The sequence below is a fragment of the Thunnus thynnus genome, chromosome 9, assembly GCF_963924715.1.
Source record: "Thunnus thynnus chromosome 9, fThuThy2.1, whole genome shotgun sequence".
Taxonomy (NCBI): Eukaryota; Metazoa; Chordata; class Actinopteri; order Scombriformes; family Scombridae; genus Thunnus; species Thunnus thynnus.
This window is the reverse complement of record NC_089525.1, coordinates 16,957,526-16,970,435: the sequence shown is the minus strand read 5'-3', so window position 1 is coordinate 16,970,435 and position 12,910 is coordinate 16,957,526. Positions and strand designations below refer to the sequence as shown.

Genomic DNA, 12,910 nt, shown 5'->3' with positions numbered 1-12,910 from the left:
AGCATTTTAAATAGAGCCTGCCCAACTTGTCAATTTAAAAAAAAAGTGAATAAAAACATAATAAATAAACAACTCCTATAGGGACTCAGTCATATGAGATTAGGATTGGAATACTGGACAAAAGAGGCTACTACACAGAGAGAAGGAAAAGGGACATGCAGAGGGAGTATACAAAGGGGACAATGTGGAACTGTGATTGTCGCTATCCAAAGTGCTGAAATTGCGTCTAAATGACGATTGTCGGTGTCACACCGCACAACAACACTTTCCGACAGAAATTAAACCCATATGACCAACCTCTAGAGGAGAGTCTGGTTCATCCAGGATGCTCTTTTCATTCTGTATCCGCTGCATCGTCCCTGTAGAACTGGGGTCCATTATCAGCACGTTCTGACTACCAGCTCTGCCGAACTTACAGTCACTCTTTCTGGAGTCAGTCGTCCTGCACACCTCGTAATTGTACACATGTTGGAGAGTCCCTGTCCCCAAAGTGTCTGAGTAACGTGGTGGATAATATGGAATCACAGGGAGATTGGAGTGATACAGGATGCGAGACTGTCTCCATCTGTAGATTTTGACTGATATAATAACCACTAAACACGTGATGAAGAGGAAGGAAACTACAGCCAGAGCCAACACTAAGTAAAAAGTCAGGTTGTCATTGTACTCCTTGTCGTGTGTAAAGTCAGTGAACTCTGACAGCACTTCAGGGAAGCTGTCCGCCACCGCCACGTTAACAATGACTGTAGCTGAACGAGAGGGCTGCCCGTTGTCCTCCACTATAACAGTCAGTCTTTGTTTCACAGCATCTTTATCAGTCACCTGGCGGATAGTTCTTATTTCTCCATTCTGTAAGCCCACTTCAAACAGCGCCCTGTCTGTGGCTTTCTGCAGCTTATAGGAGAGCCAGGCATTCTGTCCAGAGTCCACATCAACAGCCACCACTTTAGTGACCAGATAGCCCACATCTGCTGAACGTGGCACCATTTCAGCCACCAGAGAGCCGCCAGTCTGGACTGGGTACAGAACCTGAGGGGGGTTGTCGTTCTGGTCCTGGATCATTATTTTAACAGTCACGTTGCTACTGAGTGGAGGGGAGCCTCCATCCTGCGCTTTGACGCGGAGCTGGAAATCTTTGATCTGCTCGTAGTCAAAAGAGCGAACTGCATGGATGACTCCACTATCAGCACTAACGGACACATATGAGGAGACTGGCACTCCGTTAACAGAGGAGTCCTCCAGTATGTAGGAAACACGGGCATTCTGGTTCCAGTCAGCGTCTCTGGCTTTCACTGTGAATATAGAGAGCCCTGGTGTGTTGTTTTCTACAATGTAGGCCTCATATGAGCTCCTCTCAAAGACAGGCGCGTTATCATTCACATCAGAGATCTGTAAGGTGAGAGTGACGCTGCTGGAGAGGGAGGGCACTCCCTCATCAGAGCAGGTCACGGTTATATCATATTGGGACGCGAGTTCTCTATCCAAAGCTACCTCTGTAACTAAACTATAAAATCCATTCATAGTGTTTTGTATTTTAAAAGGAATGTCGTCATTAATACTACATTTGACCTCTCCATTCTTCTCAGAGTCGGGGTCATTTACGCTTAGCATAGAAATGACAGTATTCTCAGGAGAGTCTTCTAAAATGCTGTCTGATTTAGAAAGTATTTTCATTTGAGGACTGTTGTCATTTACATCAATGACTTCAATCAGGATCTTACTGGAATCTGAGAGTCCTCCATTATCTATAGCCTCAATATCTATTTGGAAGAGCTTCGCTTTCTCATAATCTATTTCACCGATCAAGATAACCTCTCCTGTTTTTCTATCGACCTGAAATAGGTCGGATAATCGACGCTTGCTATTTGAGATTGCATATGATATTTCTCCATTAGAGCCTCCATCTCTGTCAGATGCACGAACAGTTATAACACTGGTTCCCCTCGGAGAATTCTCGGTTATAGTTGCCTTGTATACTGACTTAGTGAAAACCGGAGCATTGTCGTTTGCATCTAACACGTGAACAGTTATCTGCATTGTACCAGACATACGCGGCTGTCCGCCATCTAGAGCAGTTAATAACAGTGATATCTGCTCCTGTTGTTCTCGATCAAGAGGTTTCTGTAAAACCATTTCTACCTTTTTACTTCCGTCTGCTTGGTTTTCTAGTTTTAATGCAAAATTGTTTGTTGGATTGAGCGAATAGCTTTGAAGACTATTTGTACCAATGTCAGCATCGATGGCTTTCTCCAGTACAAATTTAGACCCAATGACGGCTGACTCGCTGATTTCAAGACGTTTCTCGCTGGATGTAAAGCTGGGAGCATTGTCATTTATATCTGTGATTTCGATTGTTATGCGAAACAATTCCATCGGATTTTCCAGAATCATCTGTAAATGTAAAGCACAGGGCGTCGTTTCCCCGCACAACGTCTCTCTGTCTATTCTCTCTTTGATGAGGAGGACTCCCTTTTCTTTATTCAGCTCGATATATTCTGCACTGTCTCCCGAATGAATACGAGCTCTTCCTGATTTGAGCCTTTTCAAATCTAAACCTAAATCTTGAGCTACATTACAGACTAAAGAGCCTTTCTCCATTTCCTCAGGGATGGAGTAGCTGACCTGCCCGAACACGGCGGTGAGAAAAAGAGCCAAGATGAACAACAGTACTTGCCGTTTCATCGTTTTATCGGGATATTCCAGTGTCGTTCCAATAAAACTGTAATCCACATGAATGTCGTTGAAATATCCGAACGTATCGCAAAGAAATGTTCAACAAAAATAGCAGCTTTCCATGTCCGTGGACAGTTTTCCGTTTAACGGAGGCAGGCAGTTGGTGCGTGTTTTATTGTCTACTATGTCAGAATCTAAGGGGGAGGTACAGTTGCCAGCCCTATCGAAGACTGCCACACTCTGGCCGATAGCGGCCCTTTCTGTTCAAAATACCAAACAGCAAACTTTGGGGTAAGGAGATGTGAAATGTGGTGGGTTATGGAGAAATGAACCAAAAAATAATAATAATAGTCATGATTATTATTATTATTATTATTATTATTATTATTATTATTATTATTATTATTATTATTATTATTAGTAGTAGTAGTAGTAGTAGTAGTATATGGCTAGTCTAAGTAAGATTTTGAACAAAAAGGATAATATTCAATTACAAAGGTGAGCAAAACGTAAATCTTTGCTTGAACACTTCTATTGTCCACCGCAGCTCTGTGACACCAAAACAAACAATACAAGGATTTGTATCGAACAATAACAAAAGATAAAAACCACTAAACAGATATACAATCATTTCGAAAGTGTAAGTATTCAATGTAAGCATTACAGTCTAACCTCTAGAGGAGAGTCTGGTTCATCCAGGATGCTCTTTTCATTCTGTATCCGCTGCATCGTCCCTGTAGAACTGGGGTCCATTATCAACACGTTCTGACTACCAGCTCTGCCGAACTTACAGTCACTCTTTCTGGAGTCAGTCGTCCTGCACACCTCGTAATTGTACACGTGTTGGAGAGTCCCTGTCCCCAAAGTGTCTGAGTAACGTGGTGGATAATATGGAATCACAGGGAGATTGGAGTGATACAGGATGCGAGACTGCCTCCATCTGTAGATTTTCACTGATATAATAACCACTAAACACGTGATGAAGAGGAAGGAAACTACAGCCAGAGCCAACACTAAGTAAAAAGTCAGGTTGTCATTGTACTCCTTGTCGTGTGTAAAGTCAGTGAACTCTGACAGCACTTCAGGGAAGCTGTCCGCCACCGCCACGTTAACAATGACTGTAGCTGAACGAGAGGGCTGCCCGTTGTCCTCCACTATAACAGTCAGTCTTTGTTTCACAGCATCTTTATCAGTCACCTGGCGGATAGTTCTTATTTCTCCATTCTGTAAGCCCACTTCAAACAGCGCCCTGTCTGTGGCTTTCTGCAGTTTATAGGAGAGCCAGGCATTCTGTCCAGAGTCCACATCAACAGCCACCACTTTAGTGACCAGATAGCCCACTTCTGCTGAACGAGGCACCATTTCAGCCACCAGAGAGCCACCAGTCTGGACTGGATACAGAATCTGAGGGGGGTTGTCGTTCTGGTCTTGGATCATTATTTTCACAGTCACATTGCTACTGAGTGGAGGGGAGCCTCCATCCTGCGCTTTGACGCGGAACTGGAAATCTTTGATCTGCTCGTAATCAAAAGAGCGAACTGCATGGATGACTCCACTATCAGCACTAACGGACACATATGAGGAGACTGGCACTCCGTTAACAGAGGAGTCCTCCAGTATGTAAGAAACACGGGCATTCTGGTTCCAGTCAGCGTCTCTGGCTTTCATTGTGAATATAGAGAGGCCTGGTGTGTTGTTTTCTACAATGTAGGCCTCATATGAGCTCCTCTCAAAGACAGGCGCGTTATCATTCACATCAGAGATCTGTAAGGTGAGAGTGACACTACTGGAGAGGGAGGGCACTCCCTCATCAGAGCAGGTCACAGTTATATTATATTGAGAGGCTCTCTCCCTGTCCAGATCACTGTCTGTCACTAAGCTATAGAAATTATTTGTTGTTGAAATTATAGTCAAAGGAGTGTTATCAGTAATGAAACAGTGGACTTTACCGTTTTCATTTGAATCTGGGTCTTGAACGTTCATCATTGCTACAACAGTGTTTGGCTTAGAGTGTTCAGATATCATGTTTGACTTTGACATAATATTAATCGCTGGTTTGTTGTCGTTCATGTCCACCACTTCAACTATAACTTTACATGAATCTGTAAGTCCACCATCATCACTTGCACGTATGTTAATATGGTAATTGCGTGCTTTTTCATAATCAATATTTCCAATCAATCTAATTTCACCGCTGGTTTCGTTAATCCGAAACAGCACATGGGCTTGATCTAAACTGTTTGTAATGGAATATTTTATTCTACCATTCGTCCCATAATCTGCATCTGAGGCAGTAACGCTGGTGACAACCGTCCCTTCTGATGCGTTTTCAAACACAGTGGCCGTGTAAGTGGACTGTGAAAAAACAGGCGCATTGTCATTGACATCTAACACTGTGATGAAAATCCGAATTGTTCCTGACATCTGCGGTTCTCCTCCATCAAATGCTGTTAAAACTAAAGATATCAGCTCTTCTTGCTCTCTGTCGAGAGATTTCTGTAAAACCATTTCAACCTTTTCTGTTCCATCACCCTGACTGTCTCGTTTAAGTGCGAAATTATCGGTAGGTTTAAGCTCGTATTTTTGAAGACCATTTTTGCCGACATCTGGATCTATTGCTCTGTCTAATACAAATTTTGCTCCAATAACAGCAGATTCGCTGATTTTAAAACTGACTTCAGTTTTTTCAAAGGTCGGAGGATTGTCATTGATATCTGTAATCTCGACTGTGATACTGTAGAACTCCATGGGGCTCTCCAAAATGATCTGAAAATGTAAAGCACAAGGTGTAGTCTGTCTGCAAATCGCTTCTCTGTCTATTCTGTCTTTGATGAGGAGGACCCCCCGTTCTTTATTTAGCTCGATGTATCCCGCACTGTCTCCTGTATAAACCCGAGCTTTTCCTGATTTCAGACGTTTTATATCTAAACCTAAATCCTGAGCAATATTACCGACTAAAGAGCCACTAGGCATTTCCTCAGGGATGGAGTAGCTGACTTGGCCGAGCACTGAACTGATATAAAGAGCCAAGGAAAACAACAGTACTTGCCGTCTCATTGTTCTGTCCGACATTTTCCTCGCACACTTTAATAGATCGAATTATGTCCCACAGTGACTGGAAATGTATGGTCCGTTCTGTTTAGTGTAAAGCTCGTATTTAGTATTACTCCATAATAATCCACATCGATAAAAAAGGGGGACTTCTGCTCTGTCGTCGCTTTAGTGTATGCTGAGATATTGCCTCCTGACGTTGTAACGCCGTGTCTGTCTTTCTCTCTCTGATACCATGATGTTGGGGGAGGTTTCCACTAAACCTTCCATGAAATATCAACTCACTGGCCAACAGCGGCCCTAAGAGTACACAGTAATGAACTACAAAAAACACCGGGAGGAAAAACACTTTACGAAAGACTGCAATTTTTTTCATCATGTGCCACGAAAATGAGCAACTTTTACATGCTATGTAAATAATACAAATGCTATGTATTAGATAGATAGATAGATAGATAGATAGCTAGATAGCTAGATAGATAGCTAGATAGATAGATAGATAGATAGATGGATAGATGGATGGATGGATGGATGGATGGATGGATGGATGGATGGATGGATGGATGGATGGATGGATGGATGGATGGATAGATGGATAGATAGATAGATAGATAGATAGATAGATAGATAGATAGATAGAAACACAAACACACTCAGTAGAATTAACTACGGTAATTCAAACAAGACGGTGGGAAACCAGTGTCTCTGTCCATGGTGCTGATTGCACAGTATTGATGAATGGCGACCGTCAACAAATGTATCAGTGGCATAGTACAAGCAAACATTTTACAACTGAAATGTATCCCAAATGACCAACCTCTAGAGGAGAGTCTGGTTCATCCAGGATGCTCTTTTCATTCTGTATCCGCTGCATCGTCCCTGTAGAACTGGGGTCCATTATCAACACGTTCTGACTACCAGCTCTGCCGAACTTACAGTCACTCTTTCTGGAGTCAGTCGTCCTGCACACCTCGTAATTGTACACATGTTGGAGAGTCCCTGTCCCCAAAGTGTCTGAGTAACGTGGTGGATAATATGGAATCACAGGGAGATTGGAGTGATACAGGATGCGAGACTGTCTCCATCTGTAGATTTTCACTGATATAATAACCACTAAACACGTGATGAAGAGGAAGGAAACTACAGCCAGAGCCAACACTAAGTAAAAAGTCAGGTTGTCATTGTACTCCTTGTCGTGTGTAAAGTCAGTGAACTCTGACAGCACTTCAGGGAAGCTGTCCGCCACCGCCACGTTAACAATGACTGTAGCTGAACGAGAGGGCTGCCCGTTGTCCTCCACTATAACAGTCAGTCTTTGTTTCACAGCATCTTTATCAGTCACCTGGCGGATAGTTCTTATTTCTCCATTCTGTAAGCCCACTTCAAACAGCGCCCTGTCTGTGGCTTTCTGCAGTTTATAGGAGAGCCAGGCATTCTGTCCAGAGTCCACATCAACAGCCACCACTTTAGTGACCAGATAGCCCACATCCGCTGAACGAGGCACCATTTCAGCCACCAGAGAGCCACCAGTTTGGACTGGGTACAGAACCTGAGGGGGGTTGTCGTTCTGGTCTTGGATCATTATTTTCACTGTCACATTGCTACTGAGTGGAGGGGAACCTCCATCCTGCGCTTTGACGCGGAGCTGGAAATCTTTGATCTGCTCGTAGTCAAAAGAGCGAACTGCATGGATGACTCCACTATCAGCACTAACGGACACATATGAGGAGACTGGCACTCCGTTAAGAGAGGTGTCCTCCAGTATGTAGGAAACACGGGCATTCTGGTTCCAATCAGCGTCTCTGGCTTTCACTGTGAATATAGAGAGGCCTGGTGTGTTGTTTTCTACAATGTAGGCCTCATATGAGCTCCTCTCAAAGACAGGCGCGTTATCATTCACATCAGAAATCTGTAAGGTGAGAGTGACGCTGCTGGAGAGGGAGGGCACTCCCTCATCAGAGCAGGTCACAGTTATATTATACTGAGAGGCTCTCTCTCTGTCTAAAGCGATGTCCGTAACTAACGTATAAAATCCATTTAATGTAGTATGTATTTTGAAGGGAATGTTATCATCTATATTACACTCCACCTTCCCATTATTCTCTGAATCTGGATCATTTACACTTAACATAGCTATAACAGTGTTTGGAGGTGAGTCCTCTAATATGGATTCAGATTTAGAAACAACGTTTATGTACGGATTGTTGTCATTTATATCAATAACATCAACTACTACCTTAGTAGAATCAGAGAGCCCCCCTTTGTCTACAACTTCAATATCCATTTGATAAGTGTTCGCCTTTTCATAATCTATTTCACCGACTAAGATAATTTCACCAGTTCTCGAATTAATCTGAAAAAGTTCAGATAAAAGGCGTTTGCTGGTAGATATCAAATATGACATTTCTCCGTTCGAGCCAATGTCTTTATCAGATGCACTTACAGTCGTTACGCTGGTGCCCTTGGAAGAATTTTCCAGTATTTTTGCCCTGTACAGAGGTTTAGCGAATGTAGGAGCGTTGTCGTTCGCATCTAATACGGTAACAAATATCTGCATTGTCCCTGACAACTGCGGCTCTCCTCCATCTATAGCAGTTAACAAAAGGGATATATATTCCTGCTTCTCTCGATCTAGTGGCTTCTGCAGAACCATTTCTACCTTTTTGCTTCCATCGGCCTGATTTTCTAGTTTTAATACAAAGTTATCAGTTGGAGTAAGTGAGTATTGTTGTAAGCCATTTATCCCAATGTCGGAATCAATAGCTTTCTCCAGTATGAATTTCGATCCTATTACAGCGGACTCACTAATTTCAAAGCGTTTTTCTGTATTTGTAAAACTGGGGGTGTTATCGTTTATATCGGTAACCTCCACTGTTACACGAAACAGTTCCATTGGATTTTCCAGAATTAACTGGAAATGTAAAGCACAAGGCGTCGTCTCTCCACATAAAGCCTCTCTGTCTATCCTCTCCTGGATAAGGAGGACTCCCCTTTCTTTATTCAGCCCGATGTATTCTACACTGCTCCCCGTGTAGACACGAGCTTTACCTGATTTTAGCCTTTTAAGATCTATACCTAAATCATGCGCTATGTTCCCCACTACAGAGCCTTTCGCCATTTCTTCGGGAATGGAATAGCTGACCTGTCCGAGCGCTGAGCTGAGACAGAGGACCGAGAAAAACAACAGTACTTGCCGTCTCATTGTTCTATTCGATGTCGTTTCGTTTCCAACACCATTAAAAAAAACAATCCCGATGCAGTCAGCCCGAAGGTAGAAACAAAAAAATAATCCACACTCCTACTATGGAAAGCAAAACAATCCAGTTATACCATTCCTCGCAGCGCTTCTTATGAGCGCGGACTATGCATTCTGCCTTTCTCTGATTATGTCAAACACATCGACACGAAGGGGAGGATCATAAGGAAGGATACAGACAGAAAAAAGCATCTAGTCAAATCGCAACAAGCTTGCCGACAGCGACCCTTTGAGTTGAAAATACAAATTACAACAAGCAATATCACAGAAAACAAGTATAGTGGACAGACACACTGGTAATCAAGCGAAACTGCAACCAGAGAAAATGTGGCCGTCGATTTGGCATACTGATATTTCACGAAATATGTACTTCAATAATATTGTTCTCAGGTGGTTTAGTAACACATTTGAATGTGTTAATTCAGAAAGCAATGTTTTTCAATTTGAATATATGAATAGAAGAGATTAAGCCAAAAATAAAAATAAAAACAAAACATATGAGTACATTGACTGGAGTTAGCAGTGACAAGTGTCGCTGCCCATGGTGCTGAATGGGAACGTTGTAGCATATAAAACGTTGACCACTATATACAGTATATTGCATTCAAATTAAACATTTGATTGTTGCAGTTTTCTAACCTCTAGAGGAGAGTCTGGTTCATCCAGGATGCTCTTTTCATTCTGTATCCGCTGCATCGTCCCTGTAGAACTGGGGTCCATTATCAGCACGTTCTGACTACCAGCTCTGCCGAACTTACAGTCACTCTTTCTGGAGTCAGTCGTCCTGCACACCTCGTAATTGTACACGTGTTGGAGAGTCCCTGTCCCCAAAGTGTCTGAGTAACGTGGTGGATAATATGGAATCACAGGGAGATTGGAGTGATACAGGATGCGAGACTGTCTCCATCTGTAGATTTTCACTGATATAATAACCACTAAACACGTGATGAAGAGGAAGGAAACTACAGCCAGAGCCAACACTAAGTAAAAAGTCAGGTTGTCATTGTACTCCTTGTCGTGTGTAAAGTCAGTGAACTCTGACAGCACTTCAGGGAAGCTGTCCGCCACCGCCACGTTAACAATGACTGTAGCTGAACGAGAGGGCTGCCCGTTGTCCTCCACTATAACAGTCAGTCTTTGTTTCACAGCATCTTTATCAGTCACCTGGCGGATAGTTCTTATTTCTCCATTCTGTAAGCCCACTTCAAACAGCGCCCTGTCTGTGGCTTTCTGCAGTTTATAGGAGAGCCAGGCATTCTGTCCAGAGTCCACATCAACAGCCACCACTTTAGTGACCAGATAGCCCACTTCTGCTGAACGTGGCACCATTTCAGCCACCAGAGAGCCACCAGTCTGGACTGGGTACAGAACCTGAGGGGGGTTGTCGTTCTGGTCTTGGATCAATATTTTCACTGTCACATTGCTACTGAGTGGAGGGGAACCTCCATCTTGCGCTTTGACACGGAACTGGAAATCTTTGATCTGCTCATAGTCAAAAGAGCGAACTGCATGGATGACTCCACTATCAGCACTAACGGACACATATGAGGAGACTGGCACTCCGTTAACAGAGGAGTCCTCCAGTATGTAAGAAACACGGGCATTCTGGTTCCAGTCAGCATCTCTGGCTTTCACTGTGAATATAGAGAGGCCTGGTGCGTTGTTTTCCACAATGTAGGCCTCATATGAGCTCCTCTCAAAGACAGGCGCATTATCATTCACATCAGAGATCTGTAAGGTGAGAGTGACGCTGCTGGAGAGGGACGGCACTCCCTCATCAGAGCAGGTCACAGTTATATTATACTCAGAGGCTATCTCTCTGTCTAAATCACTGTCTGTTACTAAGCTAAAGAATTTTTTCGACGTTGTTTTCATCACAAATGGCTTGTGTTCTTCGATATTACATGAGACTTTGCCATTTTCTCCAGAGTCTGGATCTTGAACATTAAATATAGTTACCACAGTTCCTGGCGTAGATTTTTCTGATATTGAATTAGTTTTAGACATAATATTAATAGAAGGTGGATTATCGTTAGTATCGGTCACCTCAACAATAATCTTACAAGAATCTGTTAGTCCTCCATCATCACTAGCTTGTACGTGTATTTCGTAGTGCTGTGCCTTTTCATAATCCAGGTTTCCAGTTAAAGCTACCACACCATTTTGTTCGTCGATTTGAAACAAAACAGGGACATCATCCTGCGTGTTTGTTATTGAATATGACACTTTTCCATTTGAACCTTGATCTGCATCCGCAGCACTAACGGTACTCAAAATCGTGCCCTTTGGAGCAGTCTCCATTATGGTAACCTTATATACTTCCTGCATAAATACTGGGGCATTGTCATTAGCATCTAGCACTGAAATCTCTATTCGCATTGTTCCCGACAGCTGTGGATCACCACCATCAGTAGCTGTAAGTGTTAAAGACAGGTCCTCTTGCGCCTCTCTATCCAGATGTTTTTGCAAAACCATCTCCACCTTCTTACCCCCATCTTGCTGATTTTGTAGTTTTAGATGAAAGTTATCTGTAGGCTTTAACGAATAACCCTGCAATCCGTTCACACCAACATCTAGATCCATAGCTCTTTCTAGCACAAATTTTGCACCAATCACAGCCGACTCACTAATCCTAAATTTCATCTCATCCTTTTTAAAGCTGGGTGCATTATCGTTAATGTCATTAATTTCGACTGTAACTGTATAGAATTCAATAGGATCCTCCAATGTAATTTGAAGATGTAAAGCGCAAGGTGTTGTCTGTCCGCAGAGCGCCTCTCTGTCGATTCTCTCTTTAACAAGCAGGACTCCTCTTTCTTTATTCAACTCGATGTATTCTGCATTGTCCTCTGTATATATGCGAGCTTTACCTGACCTCAGTCTTTTGACGTCTAGCCCTAAATCCTGCGCTATGTTACCAACGAAAGAGCCTCTTGACATTTCTTCGGGTATGGAGTAGGTGATCTGCCCGAGCACTGAGCTGAGGGAAAACATCGAGATGAACAATAGTACTTGCCGTCTCATTGCTCTGTCCGACATTTTATCCTCCACAAATACTGCAGATGACAAGAGTACCGTATTCCAAAGTGTTAAGGTCGCTCTAATCCAAAGTGTTCCAGAGAATGATTAGCTCCGTGTTTCTTGAATCAGAAATAAATGAATCGCAGCGCGGATATCTCCGGCATCGACGCTGGTGTACTGTATGTGTGGCTCTTTCTCTGCTGAATTTAACAAAATGACGGGGGAAGGCTCTACATTGGTCAACAGCGGCCCTGAGAGTCCAAACACTTGCACTGCAGAAAACTACACTATGAAGTAGGAGGTTCAATATGAAGAAATACGAGTTACAGTCATTACAAAAGTGATAGTTCTCGCCATGTTATGTGATTCAGGAGCAACAACTTACTTTTGAAATAATAAAACGATTCAATGACAATTATATTATGTAAAAATAAATGGATTGTGAGTCCAGTTGTTGGGGTTAATAAGTACTATGTAGTTATTTAGTATTAGAAAAAAGAAAACGTGTCCTGTTGAGATATTCAGAAACAGTTAAATCCTAAAATATTATCTTGGAAATGATTTCTAACTGAATAATCAATTTCTAATGACGAAATTAGATGAGATTGTTTGCAAAAATAATAATTTTTCTTACAAGGAAATTGGAGGAAAAAAGGATACCATCGAACTTCCTACATTTTTATATTGTCTTTAATTAACAATCATTTTGGCAGTTTAGATGAAAAACTGACCACTGAGAAGAAACATCTTAGACTGTCCTTCAGCAGCCCATAAAACCCATTTTCCAACAGGACCTCTTCCTTGGTAATTACAGTCTTGTCAACAATGGGCAGTACCAAGCTGATATGTTACATAAAAAAATATTCACCTTAAGTTGTATGCTACAGAGATGGGTCACAAGATGACACA

At 42.5% G+C, this 12,910-nt stretch overlaps 4 protein-coding genes across 44 annotated transcripts in view; all 4 read right to left on the bottom strand.

Annotated features, from left to right (window-relative positions):
* The window catches only part of LOC137189417 (protocadherin gamma-C5-like), a 316,496-nt gene that overhangs the window by 81,923 nt on the left and 221,663 nt on the right, over positions 1-12,910 (bottom strand). The gene's annotated exons all lie outside the window — the stretch shown is intronic.
* On the bottom strand, positions 247-2,802 carry LOC137188844 (protocadherin gamma-A11-like). The gene has a single exon (XM_067598423.1). It carries the CDS (start codon positions 2,680-2,682, stop codon positions 247-249), a length of 2,436 nt encoding a protein of 811 aa, XP_067454524.1. The 5' UTR covers positions 2,683-2,802.
* LOC137188843 (protocadherin gamma-A11-like) lies at positions 3,334-6,141 on the bottom strand. The gene has a single exon (XM_067598422.1). It carries the CDS (start codon positions 5,743-5,745, stop codon positions 3,334-3,336), a length of 2,412 nt encoding a protein of 803 aa, XP_067454523.1. The 5' UTR covers positions 5,746-6,141.
* On the bottom strand, positions 6,466-12,367 carry LOC137188841 (uncharacterized). Its single transcript, XM_067598421.1, has 2 exons — positions 9,620-12,367; positions 6,466-9,022 (listed from the first exon to the last, which is right to left on the bottom strand). Exons 1-2 carry the CDS (start codon positions 12,017-12,019, stop codon positions 6,485-6,487), a joined length of 4,938 nt encoding a protein of 1,645 aa, XP_067454522.1. The 5' UTR covers positions 12,020-12,367; the 3' UTR covers positions 6,466-6,484.